Below are 27878 nucleotides of genomic sequence, written 5' to 3'. Positions count from 1 at the left end.
TTTTGGTCTTTGTCACTCTGTATCAATAAGGAAAGATGGGTCAGAGATGTTGGGACAGCTGCTAAGGACTGGCCACCTGTTTGTCCAAAGTAATGGATGGCCTGGCACAAAGAAAATGGCAGAAAAGCCCGCAAAGTAATTCTTGCCAGACATAAGCTGCCAGGTGCTGAAATATTAATGCGTTGCTTGATCAGTTCAAACAGACACTTCAGTCAAGCTCTCAGAAAGCTATGCTGAGGCTGCCAAAAAACCCAGGATGTGTTCTGGTTGTCCCTCTGGCCAGGATAAGGAAAATGCCTTGCCAAGCTCACCATAACATAACACTGACAACCAAAGATTGCTGCTTCGAGAGAAATCCATGCCCTCAAAGTAATTGTTAACTACTCGCTTTATTTGTGTATTCAACTTGGAACTATTAACCATGGTATTGCTTTTATGTTAGTAAGTATGGACTATTTGATTGTGAGCATCAGACAGAATCTGAGAAGAATGATTTCTGCGGTGCTTTTTACTCTGTGTACTCAAAGTGTGCTTTTTACTCAGGATATCACTATTCAAATAGGCTCCCAGAAGTACAAAATGTTTTTTTCCTGCCAGGCACTGAACCACCAGATTGTTCTTGACTAAATCAGTTTCACTCAGTCTTTTATTGAGGTCCTATTGATGGAACAAGAGTCGGAAAACTGTTCTGACCCGAGCTCACGTGGAATGTGACTGAACGCCCCAGTCCCTCAAGGTAACAGGGTGAAGATTACCTTCATGTACAGGTCAGGCTGCTGAAGCGTTCTCTTCTTCAGAACCCAGCAAAGCTCTTCTGTTTCAGCTGGGGAAGGAAATGCACAGTCAGCGTTAACCATATATGAAGCAGTTGAGTGACGTGACATTTCTTGAGCACCAGAGAAATGCTGCTCGACATTTCCGGGACGTATGTGCCGAGATGAGAGAATGGCTCTGAAGAAAGGGCAGAACAGAAATACAGAAAGCAGAGTCCTTAGGGCCACATAAAAGATGGCAGGAGACTGGAGAAAGTGCATTACCAGAAAAGCATCTTATGACTTTTAGAGACCAGAGTTTCAAAAGCTTCCGTATTAAACAGAAAACAGAATTTAACAGTATTAAAGAGAACAAAGCATTTACCTCCTTAATTTGGTGTGGAATGGAATTGTTCTGTGTTTTGACCCAATAAAGTTAAAGCAAAAAAGGCATCATAAAAGCATGGGTTGTTATTCCGGAGTTGCTGAGATCAAGTAGTAGAAGATGACGTGGTTTTAAGAGAAAACTTTGGCCTCAGTGCTGAGCAGCATGACAGGCAGGAGCCCAAGAATACGCATGATTCTGAGAACCCGTTCCCTACTGGGGGGCAGGGTGACTAAGCAGCATGCGACGCCGTCCGGGAGAGGGGACGGCGCTATTTGCTTTTGACATTTACAAGGTTATTCTGCTCAGTTATAATAATATTAAATGCTAATAAAATGTGTTACACAATTCATAGAGTAACTCAATTAAACGGGAATAGGAAAACAGTTACATGTTAGCTGTCATGACCTGCTCGTTTGATCCTCCTGTGTGCCACGCCCCCTCATTTACCTCGTGTGAATTCCTGATTGTTACCAGCTGTTCCGCATTTTCCGTCATTAAGTCCTGTGGATTTCAGTCAGGTTCCCAAGGTCTGTCATTGACGTTGTAACGTTGTTTTCCGTCTGGTCCCTTGTCTGCCAGTTTACCCGAATAAACCCCTTTGTTTTTGCACTTCAGTCTGCCTGACCCCGACTCCCCGGCCCATATTCCCTGCTCGCCTGACAGTGCATCATAACATTAGTCCTCAGATAAAATACAATTCAAATGCCAGTCGGTCCTTAACAAGCTACAAATTGCAACAGTTCAAAACACATATGAACATATTATTTACACCACACTTTGGCAGTTAAAGATTTGATAAAATTAATTAATTGAAATTGATATTATACTTTAATATTGTATGCTATTCATATAATTCGGGGGGGGGGGGGGGCTGGTGGTGTAGTTGCTAGCACTGTTGCCTCACACCACTGGGACCCGGGTTTGAGTCTTCGCCATGGCTCAATGTCACTGTGTGGTTTCCTCTAGGTTCTCTAGACTCCCCCAGTCCAAAAACATGCTGAGGTTAACTGGAGTTACCAAGTTGCCTGTGTGTGTGTGTGTGTGTGCGTGCGTGTGTGTGCATGCGCATGCCTGCCTTGCGATGGGTTGGTGTCCCATCCTGGGTTGTTCCCTGCCTTGTATCCACAGGCTCTGGAACCCCATGACCCTAAACAGGACAAGCATACATTGAAGACAGATGGATATATAATGTGATTCATAGGAAACATTTTGTTGTTTTTTGTGATTTTAGTTTTATTTACAGTCAATGTTTTTTTTATTGTTATTGAATTGCATTTGCAGGCCGTAAAATTCAAAGATTTAACACCCCCCCCCCCACAGGGACACAGTACAATTATTAATAAAGAAATACCCATACACACATAATTGATAAGATTAAAAAAAAATGTCTGCAATAATGTTACTACAACATAGGAACTACAGTGATAGTAAACCGGCCTCAGGCTGTCACTCTGCATTCACCAACACACAGCAGGATTACTTTAAGTAACCCGAGAGTTTTTTTGGAAAAGACTGAATATCCTTTGACAGGGACACCTTACCATCAGAGTTCAGGGGAGTAGTAATTCATCAAAGAGACAGCGCAATCACTGACAACCAGCCAGGAGAGACTACGAAAAGAATAACTTTAAGCAGTAATGACACTTTGGGTCATCGCTGTACTGTCTTGATGGTAATTGGTACCTGCCTTTTATGAAGTAATCTTTAACATGGTTCAGCAGTGACACAAACACACTTAAAATCCATTTAAATGTAACAAACATAATCCAAAAATATTGGTGGCTATTTTCTTTGTTTTTTTGCATTTCACTTATCTAGCTAATAGTGTAGCGGGCATTTATTACAAGACATTTACATTTAATAGGAGCGATCAGGAAATCCAGAACAACAAACAGCATAATGAGACATTCACAATGAAGCACAGATAAATAACAATAATATATAAAAATGTATTAATATCAGAGAACATCTTAGAAAACACAGCAGTACATGTATTCTGGCGTCTATAAACTCACAATTGTCAGCAGTACTATTGTAAAGTAACTTTGACATGTAAGGCTACACATTCCTGCAATTTAAGCTCCACCCCACCCCCCTCCCAACTGGGAGGAGAACTCCTAGGTCTGAATGGATTTTAATTTTGTAATCAGTCTCAATATTCTTTTAATGGACTTCTACCCAAAGACCGAATTTTGTGTCTCTAATTTAAACAATCCCAGTACTTGGTAGAAAGTCTCAGCATAGTTTTAATGACCTTCAACTATCATGCAATTATGTTTGGAGGATGAAAAATTACCAGCCGAGTTATAGTACTGCTTTTATATTGATTCTTCATAAAATCATATTACTGGGTGCTCATCCATTTATCAAAGGCACTTATGCCACTGAAATTAATAAAATTATAAGATTAAATAAAATTTTACTACATGCCACACAAAATGGTTCTGTACTTTACTATGGATGTGATATTTCCTTTGCTAAAAGAGGCCTAGATCAGAGCAGAAACACATCAGACATCCATTTACACACTTCATGTGTTCCAACATTTTACAGGAATTGCAAAAATATTTCATGCGTTGTTATAAAAAGCTGTTTTTCATCTTTTGCATGTTTGTGTGCTGCGGCGAATCCCTGTGTGTGTGACAAGCAGTGTACACGCACTGTGAACGCAGCTAATTAGGCGTGTGCTGCTATCTTGATAAGGTGCCCACTGAGGGGAAAAAAATCATAACAAACACAAATGCGCAAGAAATTTACAGTTAATCAATAAATTCCTTGCATATTTATACAGGCTCAAGGCTTCAATGCTGTGAGTCCTAATTAGCGTAATTAGGTTGGCATTACTAAATTTTAAAGTTTGTTTATTGGCTAAAGGTCAAAACATGCAAACATATCCTGGTAAGAAAACTAGCTGAATTCTAAAAGGTAACGATGAGCAATTTGTTAAGATATAAATGGCAATTTTTTCACCATGACAGTGAACTGAACTCAGTGACAAAGAGATTTAGCAGTGATTAAGTGTTTTGTCAGGATTTTTTTTCAGGGACAGACCCAAATAGAACAGGGACATATAAATGGCAGTAAATTAAAAGGAATTAGGGGTCTGAGATCAATATTGCTGGTTAAGCAGGGAAAATATTATCTGTATTTTATTTTCAGTTGCAAAATGCACATCTAGATCTTCAGAGAACTGAAAATACCCTGGTCAGGATGTAGAAAGTACAGAATTACACGCAGCAAAACATGTAACAGATGGATTAAATTAACCCTTATAATTAAGGTCACTTAAATATCCAATGAACTTTTGTACAACCAGGCATGTTTCCATGAAGGTTAAAATTAGAAGCCTTCTTTAAATCAGTCTGCATATGGTCCGTCACCCTGAAACAAAGGTATTATTAGCATATTCAGACCTTCTCTAACAATCTCTTAGCAAATCATCCCACTGTTCATACATCTGTCAGATTAATTGCATGAGTTAGGCCTATTAGTATTTGAGTTAACAGATATGGTCAAGATAGTTGAATGTAGCTGAAAATGTGTTTGATTAATCAAACGTTTTACTGTGCCAGGCACATATGACTTGTGTTTAAATGCAACATAACCATTTAAAGTGTGAAAAGCTGTTTATATATGGCAATACATTTCCAGGGGTAAATCCATCCATTTTCTGTAACCGTTTGTCCTATTCAGGGTCACGGGGGGCCATGAGCCTATCCCAGATGCTACAGGCACAAGGCAGGGAACAACCCAGGATGGGGCGCCAAGTCTGCAGTGTGCACTGGCTAGTGAGGATCCGTCACGGCCGCTTCACAGTCACGGTATACAGCAAAGTAGTCTGCAGTGTGCACTGGCTAGTGAGGATCCGTCATGGCCGCTTCACAGTCACGGTATACAGCAAAGTCTGCAGTGTGCACTGGCTAGTGAGGATCCGTCATGGCCGCTTCACAGTCACGGTATACAGCAAAGTCTGCAGTGTGCACTTCACTCAAGATCAGATTATTCAGTCAAAAATGATAGAGGGGGAAAAGGAGAATAATTAAAGAATCTGTGCTGATATTGTTTCAGTAGAACTATTACTTGTATAATGGCTGAAAACCTCCCACTTTTCCTTTTAGCAAATCAGGTACAACGGCTATAAATCTTTGAGCGGAAACGACATGAGATCCCTCATAATTGCATAATTGCAATGCACCAATAATGTAGCTGACCCCATTTTAAGACTGACACACCCACGTGCGCTCAGATGGGTGCAAGTACATTTGCTGTTTAAACAGCATGGGTGCTGGATGGGGAGGTAACAACTGTGTCTGGCTCATGCTAGCAAGAATGCTTGTATCGTGTCTGGGGCCGCTTAGAATCAGATGCTAAATAGGGCCCTTAAAGATAGTCTCATGGATATGGTAAAATTGCAGATTAGGCATAGTGTTCTGAAAACGCTGTGCTCCATATTGACAGTGCTCTTCATAATCCATCTGGAATTATCAATTTTAGCTAGAATAAGTGTAGATAGTGTCAGGTTTAGGAGGACCAGAACAATGTGGTGACTGACTAACAGCTAGATGATTGATATGGACAGGCCGGGGTGAGGAGGTAATTTAAACGGGTAAGCGAAACTATCTTCTTTAGGTATGTGAGAGAGAAATAGCAGAAGTGAGAATCTGTAGTGGATCTGAGCTCTAGTTTCATGGGACAGCCTGATATTAATCAGGAAGATGAATGGAGAGAGATCGGGAGAGACGTGCTGAAGAAGGGGTTGGAGGATTAGATCCAAGAGGACAGATGGCTTGGCTGATTTCTGGAACAATGCTGAGATGTGGGATGGCACTCTCTGAGACTGTAGGGAAGCTCAAGGCGAAGGCTGTCCCTCAATCTGCATACTTGACCGTACTTGCGTTCTTGTGTACCTGTTATACGCCATCTTCCATTGCCGAAATGCAGTTCTGATACTAAGAACAGAAGTACAGAGGATGGTAAAAATCGTTCTTGCCCCACACCAAATATCAAGGATACATCGATTACATCTTTGCCAAACAAGACTGATCCCATGATTTATTGCAATCAGAGCTCATTCTTGTAAGGAAAGTTAACAAGACCGCTCTTACAAAGACCACAAGTATGATCTTTGCATACTTGGTATTAAGAAAAGATAGGGTCATGTGACCCTGCATTGGGGCTGCGAGGCTGAACATCAGTGGGGCTGACAGACGTCAGTATCTTTTATACTGACGAAGAATGAAAGCTGGAACACGGGACAGTCTCCCGCAGGGACGGCATTCAGCCTTCTGCCTTTTATTTTGAGTTTCCCACAGCACAAACATTTCATCTTGGACCGGTTATTCTTGCTAATATGTAATTCCTCTAAAATTATTTTATAGAGCTTTTGTGTTTTTCCAGTTGTCTTTCAAATAAAATTCAGAATTATCTGACTAACATTCTCAGTTTTCCTGCTTCCTGATTTAATTTTTTTCGGGGAGCCGACATTGAATCCATGCAAAACCATCCGTCCCGCGTGTATGCAAAACAAACTCTGATACTGAAACTTCTAAATTGTGAAATGGTTATACATTCATTCTGTTGCAAAGACAAGGATTCATCATCCAAAAAAGCACCCAGCACTGTGAATTCTGGGCAGTTTTGGTGACCAAATACAAAGACATAACCCTGCTGGGAACGACGGTGTTGTATGACTGGAATTTAGATTAATAGAATTTTGCCTTTCTTGTTAATGCATTATGTACGTTATGTGGTGTTAATGAAGCATGTGCAGCCTTAGTGGCATTTAAGATCTCTATAGAATGGAGTACATGTCAAACCTTCACTTTGCTCAATATAAATATCAAACGGTGCAGTGGCAGCTTTCTTAGGAGACGGTAAATCAGTTTAGCTTTCCACGGTGCATGAACGTGAAGTATAAAGCAGAGGTTGGCTGATTTTCAGTGGCATACAGTGTCTGCTTGGGAGCGCTTGAGTGCACTGAAGCTGTCATATCCTAACTCTGGGGCTGGATCTGCTGGCACAAAAAGTGTCAAAAACATCCTTGGGTCCAATGCATTCTGGAGCACACCAACAAAAGCCTTTGGCTCCTTTTCCTGTTATTGTTTGAAAGTTGTAAGCGTTTGCTGGAGGCCAGTGCTTCCTAGTCGGGTCCTTGGGGACCCACAGATGGTCCACGTTTTCGCTCCCTCCCGGGCAATCCAAATGTGGACTGTCTGTGGGTCCCCAAGGACGGGATTGGGAAACACTGCTGTAGGCTGATGGTCAACAGGAAGGCAGTCTTTTTATGCTAAGTTAACAACGTATTTTTTGTAAAACAAAAAGTACGCTATTCAGAATAAACATCAGTGGGCAATCTTTTCTTCTGAACAAGTATTGCCAAAAGCACGTAACAGCCTGATACAGTGAAATCTGGCAATGTAACAATGCTTCTGCTGATTTTGCTGACAGGATACAGAGAACATTTCAGAAGAGAATTTGAAATGGTTCAGATAGAAGCCTCCAAACAGGATTGTCTGAACTGTTTTAATTTAAACTGGTTTTCTGTTTGAGCCTGTTGAATATATAGTATGGGTGTAAAGGGATTTGGCAAGGTGAGTGTTGTGATTGTTGTTGCATTCTATACGCACTGACCCGTCATATCTACATCAAACCCAGTCTCATTCCTATGTCATAGATGTAGAACATCTTATTATTATTTTCTTAACTTCCTTCTAACGTGTGCCCATGAAAATTCCCAGCCACAAGGAAGGCTGTGACGATTAGTGTGTCTGTGACATGAATTAAGGGTTTGAATAGAAGGAGCCCACTGGATCACACCTTGCCGGAGCGCAGCTCCGCCTCCTTATGTCCAAAAACATTAAGGGCATGAGAATACAGAGTGAATTAAGTCATGTATCGTGGTATTTTGGCATTCTTTCCAGTGTGTTTTAAGCTGTAATGACAAAACTTGTATCTTTATACTGTAAGGCAAGGATCATTATTTGTTATTGGTTCAATGGAAATCTTGCGATTTTTTGACACATTTTGGTTTGTCATATTTCTCTGTAAAAATAAATACACAAATCAATATTTAGAAGTAACACTTAGGCATGTGTCTGGCCTGTTCAGATTCAGTCACAAACCATCCCTTTAATGGTCACAATCTTTGTAAAGATCTTAGAAGTACATCAAGTAGTCAGGTAGTTAACAACACAGATGGTATGTCTAAGGAAGGTTAAGGAGTAATAATATACATAAGACCAGTTGTAAATTCATATCTGGAGTTAAGCTGCCCACAAATGTCTACACTCTACACTGAAATCTTTACTCTGACTGGTCATTCCGTATAGATGCTATTCACATTCTGCTATTCACGTTCTGCTATTCACTTTCTGCTGTTCACATTCTGTTATTCACATCTTGCTATTCACGTTCTGCTATTCACATTCTGCTATTCCCATACTGCTGTTCACGTTCTGCTATTCACGTTCTGCTATTCATGTTCTGCTATTCACATTCCCTCTATTGAGTTATTGTATATGAAACAAAACATAGAAATACATTGGTTATAACGATCACTTTTGTTTTATATTATTTGTCACAGGAAGGTATGGGACATTTAAGAATTACAAAGACTGGTCTGGAACTTAATGGGGACTCAGAATTCCTTCGACCCCTCTATGCCAAAGAAATCCAGTCAAGACCAGTAAGTAGAAGAACTGTATTTCTCAGGGTAAGGTTAATACTATCACTTACAGCGCACACTTACACTACAGCCACCGTGACAGGAAGCACACGTCCTGGTTTTGCCGAGTTTGGCGTGTCCCTGGGTCTACAAGGGAGGGGCATGCATTTCACATCTTTAACCAATCACATTCTTTGTTGTATGACATCAAAACATTAATTAAAACCAGGGTTTTCTGTCGCACGGGCTTGCGAGTTCCTGTTTTATTGTGTAGGCCTTTTGTTAAGGGACATGTCATAGATACAAAACATAGGAATATGCTGCAAAGACTCTGTAAAGTACAGAGCAATCAAAGGGTGTGCCTTTCATGATGATAATATTAGCAGTAGTAGTAGTAGTAGTAGTAGTAATAATAATAATAATGATAATAATAATAAGAGCAACACTACTACTAATACTACTAATATTACTAATACTACTAATATTAATAATACTACTAATATTACTAATACTACTAATACATAATACAGCACCCTTGCGATCACAGGCACAGTGGCTGAACCTGCTGAGCCTCACACTGCTCTTGTGCTGATGGATGGAAGTTTAAAAATGAGAAGAAAAAAAAAACAGACTAGTGCAGTGATGTCATACGATGACGACTGTGATTGGTTAAAGAAGTGAAATGCGAGCCTTCCCCCGTCGACCCAGGGACTCGTCGAACTCTGCAAAATCGGGACGTCCAACAGGAAGCCGTAAGCAGCCCTGCAGGGAATGGTGGTCTGTGGTGGTCTGCAGGCAACAGTGGGACACTGAATGTCCCCAGTGGCTGCTTACGGGTGTGACTGTCTCACTGAAAAAAACGACTGTATTTCAATCTTAGGTCAGAATTAGGAGAAGATTCAGGCGCTGCATCATCTAGGCGTGAACCAAAGAATCTTAAATCCATCACTGCACAGCTGGCGAGGCTGCAGCTGGAAGCACAAACGTCGGGCTGCTCGCTCCAGCGGGGCCCCGATGCCGTGATCCAACGGCCCCCACAGCTCAGCTCTTATACAAGCGGCTGCTTACAGAGGAGACTCAACAAACTGAAGTCAAATATTTGTGGGGATTTTCTCATTTACTATGTATTATTATATTGCTGTCTCTTTACCTAGAGATTTTAATAGCAGCCAATGCCGTCGTATGAATAATGAAAAGGAATTAGGCCCAGGGGCACCAGTAATGCTCTGGTGTTACACAAACACATCATACCAGGCCAGTAAGAAATGCTGGGAATGGCAGGCAAGTGGGATTACTGTGGAGGAAACTGTGCAGTTCACTACATACTGTTTGTATGTAGTACAATAGGAATATTTAAGCAATGAATAAGTATATGTCAGATTATGGGTATTTACGGCAAAACTGGTTAAATAGGCTGTATTAAGTTCTGATGCACCAAATGTGTGGTCAGAAATTATTAGGAATTATTTAGCAGAAGCTGGTTCATGTAAAAAAATTATGACAACATATTATAATATCTAAAGTTACATAGCAAGTATGCAATGCACTCGCAATCTGTGTCATTCTTTCCACTGTGTTTTCCATTTAAAAATGTCTCTATGTAAGACCCATCCTTTTATTTTGGGAAAAAAACGTACATCCAAATAGAGCAGCAGTGCACAGAAGCGGGTTTGATGATGCAGCGAAATTTACAGTCAGCATATTTATTTAGCGTCCTTCTGTTAGCGCAGGACCATTCAGTAATGCATTGTGCTATAAGAGACTGTAAGAACCGCAGTAACCCTGTTAAATTGTTGTTCAGTCGTCTATTGAATAATTCCTTAAGGAAAATTTTATATCTCTGTTTAACACTTAGCATTCAGAAAATAAGCAGTAATTATCTGATACATGATATATTGTGGTCAGCATGGTGGCATCACAGGGATGTAGGTTCAAATCCCACCTCTGCTCTGTGCTTATATGTTTGCATGTTTTCCCCGTGTGTGTGGGTCTCCTCCCGCAGTTGAGATGCGCAGTTAGACTAACTGCAGTATCTGATTTGTCTATAGAGTGTGAGTGGGTGTTCCCTGTGATGGACTGGCATCCTGCCCTGCGTGTAGTTCAGCTTTGTGCCCTCTTGTACCTGGGGTATAAATTGTATAAATTCATATTTATATTTTCTGTTCAGTTCCCGGTCTGCACCAAATGATTACAATTCTGTGTTTTAAAATGTGTTCTCTCAACAGGGCAGTCCACTGTTCCTCCAATCTTCCAAAAATGTATCCATCAGCATCCTAGATGGCAAAAATAAGGCAGTCACACAGCTGGTGGCAGGTAAGGTGGGGAAAATAAATAGTATACAGTCAGGATTATTTTATATATTGCCTGTGCATATCATTCATTACTGTTTCATTTTACTAAATACAAAATCTACAAGCACCATTATTTTGATTGATTTTCATGTTTGCATAAATTCTGTTCTGTCTCTGTTTTATACTCTTACCTCCTAGTCACACAGTAAATATACTTGTGTTCTGCATTAGCCTTTTCATACCCAACATTTACGGTTGTATTAACATTTACAGTACATATACATTTACTGATACATCAAGCTGTTTAAACTGCCTGCTTTCATAAATTGTAACCATTTTGTAGCTCTTCGGGAGAATAGTGGCACAAAAAAAACATTTGTTTTCCTTTCAAAAGGCCCAGCATAAGCACTTAGATCTCACACCACTGCGCCATTTGAGTTATTTGTCTCGATTATTGGGTAAGGAGATTAAGTGGCTCAGTGAGTAGTCAGCATGGACTCCAACATGCTGAGGTTGACAAGGAAAGTTAGAGTCAATTTATTTTGCTGTTTGCTCTATAGCGCTTTCAAAAAGTGAAAATTTTCCATTGAGTGAATGAGAACTATTTTCTTTCTTAAATTCTTCATGCTGCCAATTTTGCCAGAAGAACAACATCCCTGTAATATATAAGGATTTGCTTTGTTCCCAAACCTTTGGGCTCATACTCGTTGTGTGAAATGACACCCTTTACAGGATCCAGTGGAATCCACGCCTGTTGCAAGTTGCTTGAGGTGAAATCGAACACTGGGAAGCTGCTGTTCTCTGCAGATGCCCATGAAGTAGTTGTTGGAGCTGAAAAGCTGCGAGTCCCCGGTACGTAATGTGGGCCAAGATCGAAGGTAACATGAGGACGCCATGCAGCACTCTGAGCATATAGGCTGCCACTGTAGATAATCTGGTCTGCAATGCACCTTTTTTAATGATCCAGGCTATCAGATTTTATTCTGGCATATGTAGAGTATTGATGACTCAATGTCAGTCTATCCAATGACAAATTTCATTATTCATGAATTATAACGGGATTTTTCACAATATTTATATCAGCTCATCTTACAATAGACAAGTTATAGATGCCAGTTAGGCAAGGTGGGACACGTTTATCAAATAAATACAGAGGTCTTGGCAATACTATTTAGGTTAGCACAATTTTTTCGGTGAGCAATTGCAAATGACCCATTTTTTTGAGACCATTTCAGTGCTGCTGAGACACATGAAGAAACAGCAAAAAAATGCATAAATTCCATAAACTTTCACTTGTAGTTTTAATAACGCTGTTAACTAAAAAGGAAATACGGCTTTGGCATAACAACCCAACTAAAAGATAAATTTCTCAAATGTACACTCTCTCTCAGCACCACAGTGCTTTATTTATTCTGAGATAGAAGTGTTTTCTTCATATTCATTAGACAAGTTCTTTTTTTTTTTTTTCTTGATAAACACTGGATGAACATGATCATTGTGATATAAGACTTGGATGTCGTCATTATTGTTATCATACACATCCATTGTGAGTGAAATGTAACTGACTCCCAGTAACAATGTGCCTACAGTATTTCTCTGTGTCATTGTGCCACTTTGACCCCGTATTGATGTGGCTTTAAATGTTATCACTGCTTTCCTGTCCTCTTTTGACAAAAACGTGCAACATCATGTATGGTGAAGAATACGATGATGCATTGCACCTTTGACCGGCAACACTCTCTGTCTTCATCTACGTCTGGTGCCACAGCCAGGAAAGTCAATTCTAACTTGTCTGGTTGCCAGAATCTTATTGTGAAGAAGTTCGACTGGAGATCAGCCACTGATGAGGTGCAGCTCTGAGTCCTCGCAGATTTGTTCTAATCTCCAGGCATCTGGTGTCAGGCTTTCATACTCAGATTTTTTCAGGTCTGAGGTGTTGAAGGAGGTTTGTTGCACCTGCTTCATGTAAGACCAGAATGCAGAACTGCCATTTCTCAGCTCAGGCTAGATTTGTTAACTATTGACTGTTTACTATGTATCATGGGTTTGTGAACTGTAATAATATTGAACTAAGCAACAAAGAGCTACAGATGATGTTGTTTTTTTACTGTACATTAAACAGTGCATTGTACTATTAAATCAATGATGGCATTTACATTCCCTATATGAATGTTTTCTGACATTAAAGGGTTCACTGGGGAGACTGGGTCTTATGATCAAGGTGATGGTCTGTTCACTATCTCATTAGTGAAGATTGCATATGTACCTGCACGTAGTCCTCAGCGAAATGAACTTGTTTATGTGCTGTATGCAGACTCATTCTGTTTATAAGTTTCTGTTTCAGTCCTCCATTAATTAGTAGTCTCTAGCAGGAATTTGGGCTTAAATGTATTGTGTGTTTTTTTTATATTTATGTCTATTGATAAATATTACAAACAGGTTGCATATCATCGAAGTTTATTTTTCTTCTGTATGTCTGTGGCAGGAAAATAAAGAGTAAAATCTCATCCTGCTGGCTGGAGATAAGCAGGTGCCATTAGTTTTCTGTGAGTTCACCATGTTCCAAATACAAACCCAGAAATCCAGTGATTCAGCTTAGCAGATGCAAAAGTTAAGCGTTTTTGTTGATTCTGAGAAAGTCCGAACGGCCTGACAACCACAACATGGGAAATGATGGCCAGTTTGTTTTATCTTTCCGTTCCGTACCCACTGAAAGGCAGAACGAGGCTTTGGAAGGAAGTCCTATTACTAAAATTACCAATGGAGAAAAGCGAAGCAAAATACTGTTTTCGTTTTTAGGGGGGAGAAAACAGCAATTTGGTGAAATTGGTGAAAGAACAGAACACAGCAGTACCAGAATCAGAATCAGGTTCATTCGGCAAAGTGTGTTCACACACACTGCGAGTTTGTCTCCAGTCATCAGTGCTCACATACTGTACATGCAGTGTATTACAAAAAAGGTTAAGACAAGACAAGGGTTACGTATAATTCTGTTGATATATTTATTTCAATTCAACTCAGTACTGAATGATATATGAAACAGGGAAATGCGTAGTGAATCCCTGGGGTTTTGGTCATATGTTTAGGCTGTGTCTGGGTTAGATGGTTGTGCTGTATGGAATAATAACACCAATACATTATGTACAGAATTAGGTTCCTAATATGCGTAGAAGTTTATGTCATATAGTACTGCATTTTAATTATTTTTACAAAAAAATAGTATTTTTTTTTCCGTATCTGTATGTCTGACAGTTGATCTGTTTCTGCGTTCCATTTAGCTCGGAGGTCGGAGCTGACAGTGCTGTCACACCTGAGTTAACTGCGTTCCAGTACGAGTCAGAAAGCCATTTAGCCATACCAGGGACGTGAATCAAACAGTGGGATTTCTTTCTTAGCCAGATAATTTGTTGGATTTAAAGTTCCCTAGTTCAAATGGCCTTTATCTTCGTTCCCTTACATTTAGTCCAGGCCACCTTAAATCTGAAAAGTTATCCGGCTAAGCAAGAAATCCGGCTTTCTGAACCAGGTCCCAGCTCTAGTTCATTATTAGGCATTGTTAGCAATACCAGTTGATAACGAGACATGTGGAGTATGGACAGCAGTATTATATATGTCCATAAATAGCAGCCACAAATAAGACATAAGTGCTAATAAACAGCATAAAACTACAGCTTTAACTTCTGTTAATAAAGGGTTCAGCCATCTTGAATTTTGAGGTTGGGCTTGTGTAGATTCCTCCTACTTTTTAAGGAGGAACTCCAACTTCAGGGGGTGTTCCAGCTGAAATTTCTGAGTAGGAGCTTGGAATGACTGTTACAAGTCAGTTACGGAATGTCAGTAATGAGTTGAAATGGAATGCAGCATAAGCCATTGTTTCCCCATCCGGTCCTTGGGGACCATCAGACAGTCTGGCAGGGAGCTGGGAGAGAGGAAAAAAACATCTGTGGGTCTCCGAGGACCGGATTGGGGAAGACTGGTCTAAGTGGGATCGTTTTGCAGATTCCCCACTGCGCTGCCAAATCCCAGTCTGCAGCCGCAGAGCACAGCAAACTGTTCACTTTCTGTCCACTAGTCCACTGTCTGGCAGTTTGAAAGAACAGTGCAGTGTTAATCATACGCTCCTGTCAGATTCATTTTTACCATTATATTGACACAATTTATTGTGAAATGGGTTTAAGTCTATCAATGTTCGGGGGTAGACTGATATTTTTTGTGATTTCTTTTCTCTCTTTGAACATTGTGCCCATTACAGTACATTTTAATGTTTCAGAAGCTTCAACAGGAGAAAAATGATGATTAAATAAAAACGAGGAACAACCACAGCAGTACAACCTGCCGCCTTACCGTCATTCTTAAAAAAGCATGCAAAAGCCGAGGATGGGAGTGCTTGACGAAGGAACATTAACTCACCACTTGGTTACTGTCAAAGCAGAGGATGCTTGCACTGAATCCACAGTGACAGTGATGGTGAATCTTTATGTTTCGTCTTTTTTGTTCAGGTGCTGAGGGCGCAGTGTTCAGCAACTCTGTAGAAACGCCTCACGTCAGGTCCGAGCCCTACAAGGAGCTTAGGTAACGGTAACGATACGCATGTGACATCTTCACCGCGGAATAGCACTCATTCATTTAAGCATTGATGTTTTGGCAACTTATTACCTCATTCTGATTTCATCATAAAGTGTTTCTAGTAAGTTTGACTATGTAATGAATGCGATAAAGGAGAATATAACAAACTCAATGCCTGTAACACTAAGCGGTCGTATTTGTCACAGGGGAGTTTGTGTAAAGCGTGTGTTTGTGATATTTGGATTATTGGCTGTTAATGGACTCACGTTTTCCTACCCAAAAAGGTTTAAGCCCATGTGCTGCTTTTGTGGCCAAATTTAGTGCTTTGATTATATAATAATGACATTTCAAGGACTTGTAGCACAACTTAATAGTAATAGTAATAGTTTTGAAGAGGTAATTGAGCAGAACTATTCCAACACCAGCAATTAACAAATCCCTTTTAGAGAAAGTTGAAACTAACTACTTCAAAATAATGCAAAACGATATAAATCAGGGAACTAAGGAACTTTTATTTCCAATTTCTGAATTTTGCATTACATGCAGTTTTTATACAGTTGAGAATTTATAACATAAATGTTTAGCTTTTTGTTTACAGTGAACTTATAAGCATTATCCCTGTTTTCTTGGCTTCTCTCTCACGAGTTGTTGCTTAGATCAATGCCCCAGTGCTCATCACAATCCAATTAAAGCTCCTTCCCATCGTCCAAAACAAACTTGGATGCGGGGAAGGAGAAATGGATTTTAGGGAGCTGACAAGACGTGGCTGGCGGGGCTAATTTATGGGTAAATAATGAGCAATAAAAGCTATCAGAGATCAGTCCCCCAATGGCCTCACCAAAGGATTTTATGAAGCAGCTGAGACAACGTATTTCATTTGGCCTTCTTGTGTGGAAGGATTCACTTGCTCATAGCCAATATTCTAAGATAAGTTTACTGAGGGATATAAAGACAAAGAGGAAAATACTAATAGATGTAGCGCAGAGTGAATCCATGATTCCTCCAAACCTCAAGATTACCGGCACCTCTATGTGATATATTCTCAGCCAATCACGTTAATATACATGGAGCTGTAACAGAAGTGCTGTTCAGTGAATGTACGAAGTGTTTAGGTTTATGGCAGAAAAGGGCTTCAGAACTTACTCTCAGAGACTTGTTCTTCAGTATATATGCCAACCAGATTCAAGGCTGAGGATCCATACAACAGGATGCTTTTGTATAGGACAGGTTTGTGATGTGCACTAACACAGAGCTTTCACACGCGTGTGTCTGGGATCTGAGCCCAGGAACCTCTCGCTAACCTATGGCTTACTTAGAATGAAAAACCCGTGGCCTAATTATAGTGAACAATTGTTGCATGCAAAGTGATTTTCAGATCATTATGGATAATAATTAAATACTGATCATTATAAATCCTCAAATCACAATTGATTAGTCTGAAATGATTGATATAAAAATTAAGAATCCATGCTAGCTGAACACAATCAGGCATCATATATTAAGATGCAAACGTGAGGTTCACATCTTTTCAAAGGAATATGAGGTAATGTAAGAGTTTTGCTGCTATTATTAGGGCTTACGAGACAAAAAAATCATGTGTCAGTCTTTCTAAATGTTAGTTTATTAAATACTACAAAAAATGAGGTTTTAAATTGGAAAATATACTTGCAGAAAACATAGTTCTCCATTAATGTTAGCTGTGTTATTTTTATATTGTCAGCCAATAATAGTCAAAGACCTTGAATGGGTAAGTCGAGAAAAATCTAACCGCAACTCGACCAAGAACACAATAATTTAAGAACAAAACAGACCTGCTAAGTGATCGAGACGCGTCTCCGATTGGTGGAAAAGTCAAGCGGACCTACTTGTACGCTGACGCCTATGAATCAATCACAGTCACAGTGATTGATACAATCACAGTACCTCTCGACCAAGCCCCTGTGTTCGGTGTGAATTTTTTGTGCTTTATCTGCAGTAAATTTAGTGATACAGTAATCGTGGCCCCTAAGAAAGTGAGCAGTGATAGCAGCAAACCAAAGGGGAAAGTAGTGAGAGTAACTGTAGAACTTAAAAAGAAAATTATAGCGAAACTTAAAGGTGGTGCACGTGTGTCTGCTCTCGCTTCGGAATGTGGGATTGTCATTTATTTCATGTTTATTGCTTTTGTATGTGTGCTTTTTCATGTGTGCATTAGTTTTATATTGATTGTTAATGCTTTTCATCATTAGTTAGGTAGGTTGATGAGTTTAAATAGGAGATCATATGGGGACGGATTAAATTCATTTACATTATTTTTTTGGGGAAATTCGACTTGGACCAAATCGCAGCTCGACCAGCCTTCTGGAACCAATTAAGTTCATTTTCCAAGGTACAGTACCACTGTACCTGACAATAAGTGATATTCCCTATGCCTATGTTTTCATCTGTGAAAGTCTTTAATTCCATCCACTCTTAAACCAGTTTTATTTCGGTCATTAGTATCTTCTCCTGTGTCGCTGAGTCCTGTACCATCCTAATATGCTTAATATTAATATCCACCCCTGTTTGACTGAAAATGCATCGGTGATGTGGGCACTGTCACCTTAACTCTGGACACATCAGTGTAATGAAACTTCATCATTTGTTGATTGATTTTGTTCCCTGGTGCCTCAAACCAAGCCTCTGCGAGTGTTTGGCTGACGTAGCACACGACTCCATAGGCTGCCATTGGCTACAAACATTTTTACCTATTTAATAAGAAGCCAGAAGGCAATAGCGCAAATAAGTTTATTGATGGAAGCAATTAATTTGCTTTGGAAAAAAAATAAAGGACGGGGTAAAATAAGATTTGAATTGGTTATTTAAACTGAAATGACTTTATGTCAAGCAAGGTGCATATTTCTTGATATTTGTTAACTGTTCGTAAGCTTATAAGCAGTTTTGAAGTTTTCAAGAAAACTGCTGCTCTAATAGAGTATTATAGGGCTATTGTGTCCAAATAGGAGTGGTTTTCAACTGACTGAGACTGGCTATAGACCCATGCTGTCTTCATTTCAGACTGGAGTCTCCAACCAGGTCTCTGTACATGGAGGCTCCAAAAGGTGTCCAGATAATGGCAGAAGCGGGAGACATTCGGGCCACCTGCAGAAGCGAAATGCGTCTGGAGTCAAAGGATGGAGAGGTAGAGCACCATGTCATCATTGTCCTTGTTTTAGGAGAAGGAACCACCTTGATCACCCGGTCAGTTTAAAAGCCCCGCTGCCCGGAACCTAGACTGACAATCATTTCACAGAACCCCGCTTGTAGAATCTCTGCTTCTGTCAAAAATGTTGAATCACTGGCCGTGTTCAATGTAAATCAGTCACATTTTTGGACATGTCGCTCCAAAGCAACATGAACATGACTGATGGCTGATTTTCAGTAGTTGGTAGCAGGGGACTAGGTCCTGGGGGGGACGTGAACCCCCCCCAATATCAAACTCTCTCCTATGCCCTTGATTGGCAGTATTTGCCTTATTCACCATTTTTAAACTGAAAATACAAAGGCTTCTGGGATGAGGGAAGTAGGATTTTCTGTGTGATATATGCTTTATATATTCAGTATCTATGAATATTTGGTATACTATATCTATGATGGTAAAACTTCCATCAAGCCAACTGCTATCATTCGTCCTGAGGCAAGCAGCATGTCATTATTTTGGTCACACAAACATAAGGCTGTCAGAGAACTCTTTGGCTCGTACGCATGATTAATTTAATTGCTGGATGTAACTTGAAAAAAAAATCTAATCAAAATTCAATTGATTCATATCACACTGCTAAGTCACTGTATTACAGTGATTTTTGACTTCAAAGTTCCAAGAAACAGTAAATGAATTACAAGAAGCTCTATGCTCTATGCTCAATATTTGTAGGTCTGGTAACTCAGTTTATTCAAAGAAGATACGTAACAAAAACTGAGCAACGTGGACTCAACACAAAATAGTAGTTTCAGAAGATATCCCTCCACCTGTTCAAAACATTTTTTCTTGTTGATTCCTTAATCCTGAATGAGTACCGGGATGCACGCCCAGACTGAACTATGTGTTCAGTGAAACGTGCTAGGAGAGATCAGGGCATGTGCCGTTATTATCAAAACTGGTTTAGTGACTGATGCGTCAGAGAAACAGGCATGGCAATGTACACAGTTAATAATTTCTTAGCTGTAATTTACTGTAATAACATGTTTAAATATGTTTCAGGTACAGTCGTTATTTTGGTAGTTATAAGTAAAGAATATAAGTAATTTTACAGTGGGTGGGCAATCTTATCCAGAAAGGGCCGCTGTGTGTGCAGGTTTTCACTGCAACTCCCTAATTAGATTACTAATTAGAGGACTGATTGGCTGAAGAGTCCTCACACCTGAGTTTGAACAGCTGACCTAAAGGTTATCCAAAAACCATGCATAGACACTGGCTCTTCGCAGTGTGCCTACCTCTGGTATATACTAAGAACATTCTCATGAATAATGTATAATGCATCAAGGAGTGCCAAAAAAACCATTATAACATACTTTAATTTAATTTATAAACATACTTTGTTGTATGCTTAATTGGGGGGGGGGGGATGAACTGGCTTTAGTGGTTTTATAAATTATCTATGTTTTTAAGAATGTTCAGTTCGTTCAAACCGAAACACATCAACAAAATGAAAAAAATAAAAGATGAACAACATTTTTAAAAGGCAAAAATATGAGAATGCAAAACATGCATAAGGCTCAAATTACAATTATTTCTCAATGCTTTGTGTTTTCTCAGTGTTTTTGTGCTTTTTTATTTTTTTTTTCCATAAATCTTTTGCTTTTTGAAATTTTGTGCATTTTTACTTCTTTGTGCATCTTTCTACACCTACTGATAATTCACCCTCATTCCACCCTCCGCGTCCTGTGGGTCTTTTCGCCAATAACATGAGATTCACACACATTTCGGCTGATAATAACCAAGGTTCTTGTCATTAATGGGGTGGGACCGGCCATGACGGTGGAATAAGACGGCAATGAAACTTCGGCTGAGTGTCATTCTTGGATATTTTCATATAAATGTAGATGTGAACCAAATAGTTGCAGTTTGAATTTAGTGAACTATCAGACTTATTATGAAAGCTTGTTTGACAATAGCCTAGACAATTGAAATGGCAAATGAAAGAAACAACTTGTCTCTGCTATACTGCCCAAAAGTTAATGGTAAAAGAAAATACTCACTAAAATGTTACCAAATTTGATACAGCAGCAAACGTACTTCAGCTGCTCAGACCAAAAAAGTGATGCTGTCATTAAAGACGAAGCTATAAATGGACTTAAGTAACGTTGACTTCGAGTGAAGTACAGAATGTGCTGATCAGTGAATCATGTGAAGAGATTAAAAACATAGTGAATCCGAACTTTGACGGTATTGATGCTTTAAAGAAAATGCCTTCAATGTTCTGAGGCCTTTGACACAAAGTAGGAAGTGCAACCAGGAGTTCTACCATCTTGCGGTAGTGAATTTACACTTTGAGGGAGTAAGAGTGCATCAATGCGTCAGAAAACATTAAGGCTGAGGAGATGAAGCTCTGCAGGTAAGTGGGTAAGAAGGGATCGAGCTGCATTTCAGGGCAGGTTTGCCAGCTTCAGGGCGTGAAGAAAAGAGCCAGAGCAGAAGAAAAAGAGGCTGAGAAGTTATGGTCAGTGACAATAAGGTTCACCTCTTCACCTGATGTTTCATTCAGAAAGCTGGGTCAGCTATGGTTTGGGTGTGGACAGCTGGTTCCGGAAACACGGTCTCTACTTTTCCTGGGTAATGGATTTTACAGGGATTAACAGGGAGTTAATTGTAAATTCCAATTTTATTTGCATAGTGCATTTTCAAATTACATTATCTCAAAGCACAAAGGCAGAGGAAGCCCTAACCCTAACCCTAACCAGACCCAACGGGGGAGCCCGTCCTCCAGGGGGCAGCAGAGGAAGCCCTAACCCTAACCAGACCCAAAGGGGGAGCCCGTCCTCCAGGGGGCAGCAGAGGAAGCCCTAACCCTAACCAGACCCAAAGGGGGAGCCCGTCCTCCAGGGGGCAGCAGAAGAAGCCCTAACCCTAACCAGACCTGAAGGGGGAGCCCGTCCTCCAGGGGGCAGCAGAGGATGTCAAATGAACAAGATGGCAAAGTCCTAAACTGCTAAAGATGAACATTCCATCCTCCCTATCACACATACACCCCTCTGTATTGAGCAGCTCTATTATAGACGTTGAATTCCTCACGCTATTGAAAAATATCAGCAAACTATGTCTCAGAACAGAATGAGTTCTTCAGTAGCAGCTGCACCAGTTACTTCACTGCATCTAATGCTGTACAGTCCCATTCATTTTTACGCCTCTTTTAAACCTGTTTTCTTGGTTAGAGCAAATAGCAAGCAGACCTACAAATGGCTTTTTGCATGTTTCTCACATACTGATTTCCACATTCATCTGGCAGGACCATGGAAGTTGTCATATTTAGAGTTTGACAGTTTTTATACAGCATTAAGCTGTTTTCTATATACTGGAAGGTTGCTGGCTCAGACAGGAATCCGTTGGGTCTGCCCTGTTTCTCAGCCCAGGAGGGAACTGTCAGGTCGGCTCAGACGAGACTTGACTCACACCCTCACTCTGGCATATCCGCTGGCCCCATCTCGGCCCCCACTGTGTGAGAAGAGGCCCACGGCCACATCTCACATACCCTTTGCTCATAAACTCATCCTTTCTTCTCCGGCTCTCCTAGGGCTCGCTTTTCTCCTGACCCAGGATACACAAGTCCATGCAAAATGCTTTTATGTGAGAAACATTGTCTACTGTGAATTCAGGTGGTTTGTACATCTCCACGTTTGTTCTTATCGGAATGTCTCAGTGTGACTTGTACAGTATATTGAATCATCATGAAGATATGGAAAGAATCTTGCCTTTTTGGAACACTAACCCCCATTTTAAACTGCCAGGCAGCTACACATCATTTGATCTGGCTGTTTATTGATCCTTTGACATATCATTCAGAAATAACATCTTTTTTACATGCGGCCAGTGATTCTTTTATTGTTCTGCAAAATGGAAATGCCTGCCACTGGCTTTGAGATTGAAGGAAGGGTCCACAAGATAACCAGCTAGTCATTCTGTAGCCACATCTCAAGCAAACAAATTTCACATTCACTATGTGTATCTTCCGCTAGGTATGTACTGCATGACTCTGATTCTTTGTGTTTTTTTTGCATGCTTGCTATAGGAATGTAATGAGGTGGCCTCTTTAGATAGATCTTGGTAATGTGCTTTACATTGTAATCGATAAGTCTTGTGTCTGCACAGCAAATAACTTGTTTTGATCATTTATGGCTCTTCCGAAATTGCTATCTCTACTTGATTCCTAGGTTGTAATGTTACTGTGGTTCCTGGCTTGGATTTGTACACATAAGAGCACTAATGTAACACCTTTGGGCTTCATAATCTAATGACTCTAACTTTCTGGCTAATCTCTTGAGTCGGGTAAAATCTAGGTGAATGAATAAACAGTATTATACACCAATAAACTGCTTTGCAGCTTCTGAGTTGAATCAATAGGATATACTGCGATTTTGTCCGTGCCTGAGCTGTATTGATTGAACATGCTGACTCTTGGCTTGCAGCCTCAAGAGCTGAATCAATCAGACATATTGAGATGGCATCAGACCCCGAGATGATTTTGTCAAATGCGCTGAAAACTGCCTTTCAGCCTCAGAGTTGATTCGGTGATAATGAACGGGACCCGACAATGTGCAGAAACCTTGCAGTCCGTGAACTGAGATCAAACTGGTTTCAGGCTGCACCCATTGATGCTGCAAGATCTTCTGAAAGCGGGTCCCGTATGACATCAGAGTCCAAAATGAACAGGCCGAGTTAAAAGCAAAGATCAGGAGTAATCAAAATAACTCAAAATACTTCGGTTTCATTTGAAGTAACATTTTTTCGAAGGTGCAAGGAAAGATCTGCGCACGCTAAGTACCTTTTGCTGGCCATGTGGATTCGCCGTTGGGCCAGTGGGCGGCTACTTACGATATTAATGGAAATAAATAACAACTGAGCTGTGGAGCTGTAGCACATGTGGCTAACAATATATGTTGCAGGTTAGGGGGGGCACGGTGGTGCGGTGGTTAGCACTCTCACTTCACACCTCTGGGACCCGGGGGTCGAGTCTCCGCCAGGCTTCCGTGTGTGTGGAGTTTGCACGTGTGTGTGGAGTTTGCACGTTCTTCCTGTTTTGTCGAGGGGTTTCTTCTGGGTACTCCAGTGTCCCCCCACAGTCCATAATTGTGCTGAAGCTAATTGGAGTTACCAAATTACCCATAGGTGCGTGTGTGTGTGGGTAAGTGAATGGTGTGTGTGTGTGTGTGTGTGTGTGTGTGTGTGGGTAAGTGAATGGTGTGTGAGTGTGAGTAAGTGAATGCTGTGTGTGTGTGTGTGGGTAAGTGAATTGTGTGTGAGTGTGTGGGTAAGTGAATTGTGTGTGAGTGTGAGAATGGTGTGTGAGTGTGGGTAAGTGAATGGTGTGTGTGTGTGGGTAAGTGAATGGTGTGTGAGTGTGGGTAAGTGAATTGTGTCCGAGTGTGGGTAAGTGAATTGTGTCCGAGTGTGGGTAAGTGAATTGTGTCCGAGTGTGGGTAAGTGAATGGTGTGTGAGTGTGGGTAAGTGAATGGTGTGTGTGTGTGGGTAAGTGAATGGTGTGTGTGTGTGTGTGGGTAAGTGAATGGTGTGTGTGTGTGTGTGGGTAAGTGAATGGTGTGTGAGTGTGTGTGGGTAAGTGACTGGTGTGTGAGTGTGGCTAAGAGAATGGTGTGTGTGTGTGGGTAAGTGAATGGTGTGTGAGTGTGGCTAAGAGAATGGTGTGTGTGTGTGAGTAAGTGAATGGTGTGTGAGTGTGGGTAAGTGAATGGTGTGTGAGTGTGTGTGGGTAAGTGAATGGTGTGTGAGTGTGGGTAAGTGAATGGTATGTGTGTGTGGGTAAGTGAATGGTGTGAGTGTGCCCTGCGATGGGTTGGTGCCCCTTTCTGAGTTGTTCCCTGCCTTGTGCCCATTGGCTCCAGATCCCTTGTGACTCTGAATGCGGTAAGCTGTTTCAGACAATGAATGAATGGATGGATTTTGCAGTTTTCCTGGGGTAGGCTCTAACCCTCCTGACCGGGATGCAGAGCTGTACGATGTACATTAAAGCAACACACACTGTAAACTGGAGAAAGGGCTAAAGCTGTACCTAGACAGGCAGAGAGGAGTGTTTTTACAAAATAAAATGATACACAGACGTCCTGGAATGCTTGCTTAATTCAGCAAAAATATTGCAAATTTATGGTTTCAGAACAAATGTTTAACATTAGAACAAATGTTTAAATTAGACTGCTTGTCAGAACAGGTCCTATAATTCAGGTTGCAATTTATTACTACTTGAAATGATTGTTTTATTTAAAACTACTGATTGTCTCTAATACGATACATATTTTTTGCAGACAAATGAATAATGATTTTTGTTATGAAACCAATAAATTTGCAATAGTTTTACTAAGTGAGCAGAGTATGATACATATCAACTGTTTGAGTTATTTTCCTTCTTTTTAATAAAGTGTGTTAAGTATATAGTATTGCAAATCATTGATGATACGTAGTAGCACATTTCAATAAATAAATAATAAAAATAGAGGAATAAAATAAGAGAGTAACTGCTTGTTCGCTTACTGATTTTTTTTTCATTTTCAGATAACGCTTGATGCCAGGAAGATCAAGTTTCCCAGGCTGCCTGAAGGGAAGGCCTCAGCGACAGGCAGCAGACAGACTGTGTTTGAGGTCTGCGTCTGTCCCAACGGCAAGCTATACTTATCCCAGGCCGGCTCCGGCTCCACCTGCCACATTAACTCTAGTGTCTGCCTATAAAAAGACAGGAAGATGGACCTGGAGCCCCACATCCCCCCAGTAAGCTCTCTCCCCATTGACATATAGACTGAGGAAATTGCTGGCAAGTGGAGAGAGAAGAGACACTGTGAGTGACAACTTTCTAATTCTACTTGAAGTTTCAGTACCAGAAACACAATAGGACAGTGTTTCCCAGTCCGGTCCTCAGGGACCCACAAACATTCCACATTTTTGCTCCCTCCCAGTTCCCTGCCAGACAGTCCACATTTTTGCTCCCTCCCAGAGATCTACATGGCAGTCCACATTTTTGCTCCCTCCCAGCTCCCTGCCAGACAGTCCACATTTTTGCTCCCTCCCAGTTCCCTGCCAGACAGTCCACATTTTTGCTCCCTCCCAGTTCCTTGCCAGACAGTCCACATTTTTGCTCCCACCCAGGTCCTAGTAAAACGTGAACTGTCTGTGGGTCCCCGAGGACCGGGTTGGGAAACACTGTTATATTGTGATCACCTTAAAGAGGGTAATAATGCCATATTGGTGATCACTTTGACTCCCATTTCACTATAAAGCACCTTTTCTATTCAGCCACACGGACATGTCTCCTTGATACATCTAACAGAAGTAATGGCCTGTGAGGACGGAGAAGAGGTGTACCCATGCAGAAGACAGACACTCACCAGCGATTTCAGCTGCACGACATGCCGGATGAGAGAACAGAAAGAAGAGGAAAAGTGTTACTGTGACACAGGGAAGCCAGCAAAGCCAGCAAAGCAGTGTCTCAGTTATCATTAACAAATCACAAATCAGTTTTGTTCACTTCTATTTTAATGTTCACACATTACATAGTATTCAAGCCAAAAAGCATACTAAGAGTTTAAATGCATGCAAATGTAATGTGTCCTTATATTTGTGTATAGTGCACATATTTACAGTATCAACCAGGAACGCAGAGACATCACCCCATTGAAACAGTGACCAGAGAAGAATTTGATGATGAATTCCTTTTCAGTTAAATGTTTTCACACAACTTCCAATCAGAGGCGAGAATTCATTGAAAATCCAAACTGTTTTTGTTGTTTTTTCCTTTGACAATGGGCATTTTTCATATTTTTGTACTAACACAGAACATCGATGAGTGGACAAACTAGAATAAAAAAGTGCTTTTGTAACAGATAATTCAGGTAAATCTCTTTATTTTTGCATTCATTGTAAATGTCAGTTGGTCAAATTATGTGAAAATGTCTTACTGACATAAATTTATATGGACTGAGCAGCTACATCTGCGCAGGCGGATCAGTCAGTATTTCCCTTGAAAACATCACTGCTTTGTATTATGTCCTTGAAGCTAACAGTGTGTTATTACACACATACTGAGAGATTGCCGGTGCACTTCTGCATGAACTGCTGTTCACTCCTCCTGCTATAAAAACATACAGCAATGCTTTACATTAACTGCACCTTCATAATGTATTCATTAAGTATTCATAAAACATTCATAAACAGCATGTACATACATGTAATATGCATTAATAACAAATATTATATAATAAAAACAAACATTATAATTGTTGAATCATGTAACGATTGTTATTAATGTATATTAAAGCTGTTAAGGGATGTTAGGATGTTAAGATGAACTTGCATGCTGCTTGTGAATGTTCTATGAATGCATTATGAATGCATAATGAATGCATTATGAAGGTGCACTGAATGTTCTATGAATGCATAGTGAATACATTATGATGGTGCAATTAATGTAAAGTGTTACCAAACATACAGTATATTGTGCACAGTCTTTACACAGTTTGCATAAGCTCCAGTTTTATCTTGGTGGTCACTCTGTAAGCTACTTGTACTGTGACAGTACAGATTTTAACTGCTCTCTTCAGAAAGGTGGATACTGAGTTGGTGCCTTATTTCAATGCACCTCCGGAGTAAAGAAGCACATAATTTACTTTCCTGAGTCTTAACAATGGAAATGCAAAGAATCCTCATGTGCAAATAGGTCAGCTGGGTCACACACGCTCTAATAAAAATGTTTGGTCTTTTTTCATACCACCGAATTAATGCTGAATTCTAAGTAAGGTCACTTTATGCACAAATTACAATGCATGCTATTCCTAGTACCTACACGTCACATACACAACACATTGAAAAAAAATGGAATAACAAAAACTAAAATGGTTAACAGTTCATCATACTACAGACTGCAAAGTAGCCCGATATTAAAATATGAATAGTCTGCACTGTTATTGTATAAAGCAGAGAGCAGGATGCACACGGCACAGGGCCAACATGCAGTGACGCAGCAGCAGTTTATGAAGCATC

The 27878-nt window shown here is 40.4% G+C and overlaps 1 protein-coding gene across 1 annotated transcript in view; it reads left to right on the top strand.

Moving 5' to 3' along the window:
- Nucleotides 1–26706, top strand: part of LOC111847942 (delta-sarcoglycan-like) — a 73915-nt gene extending 47209 nt beyond the window's left edge. The window contains exons 3-10 of the mRNA XM_072717093.1: nt 8723–8824; nt 11029–11116; nt 11827–11946; nt 15594–15666; nt 18697–18820; nt 25401–25487; nt 25579–25680; nt 26136–26706. Of these exons, the coding sequence (XP_072573194.1) occupies nt 8723–8824; nt 11029–11116; nt 11827–11946; nt 15594–15666; nt 18697–18820; nt 25401–25487; nt 25579–25617 (633 nt within the window). The 3' untranslated portion in view covers nt 25618–25680; nt 26136–26706. The remainder of the gene's footprint in view (nt 1–8722; nt 8825–11028; nt 11117–11826; nt 11947–15593; nt 15667–18696; nt 18821–25400; nt 25488–25578; nt 25681–26135) is intronic.
- The last annotated feature ends 1172 nt before the right edge of the window (nt 26707–27878 follow it).

The sequence above is a fragment of the Paramormyrops kingsleyae genome, chromosome 10 (genome assembly GCF_048594095.1).
Source record: "Paramormyrops kingsleyae isolate MSU_618 chromosome 10, PKINGS_0.4, whole genome shotgun sequence".
Classification (NCBI taxonomy): domain Eukaryota; kingdom Metazoa; phylum Chordata; class Actinopteri; order Osteoglossiformes; family Mormyridae; genus Paramormyrops; species Paramormyrops kingsleyae.
This window is presented reverse-complemented; position numbering and strand designations above follow the sequence as displayed.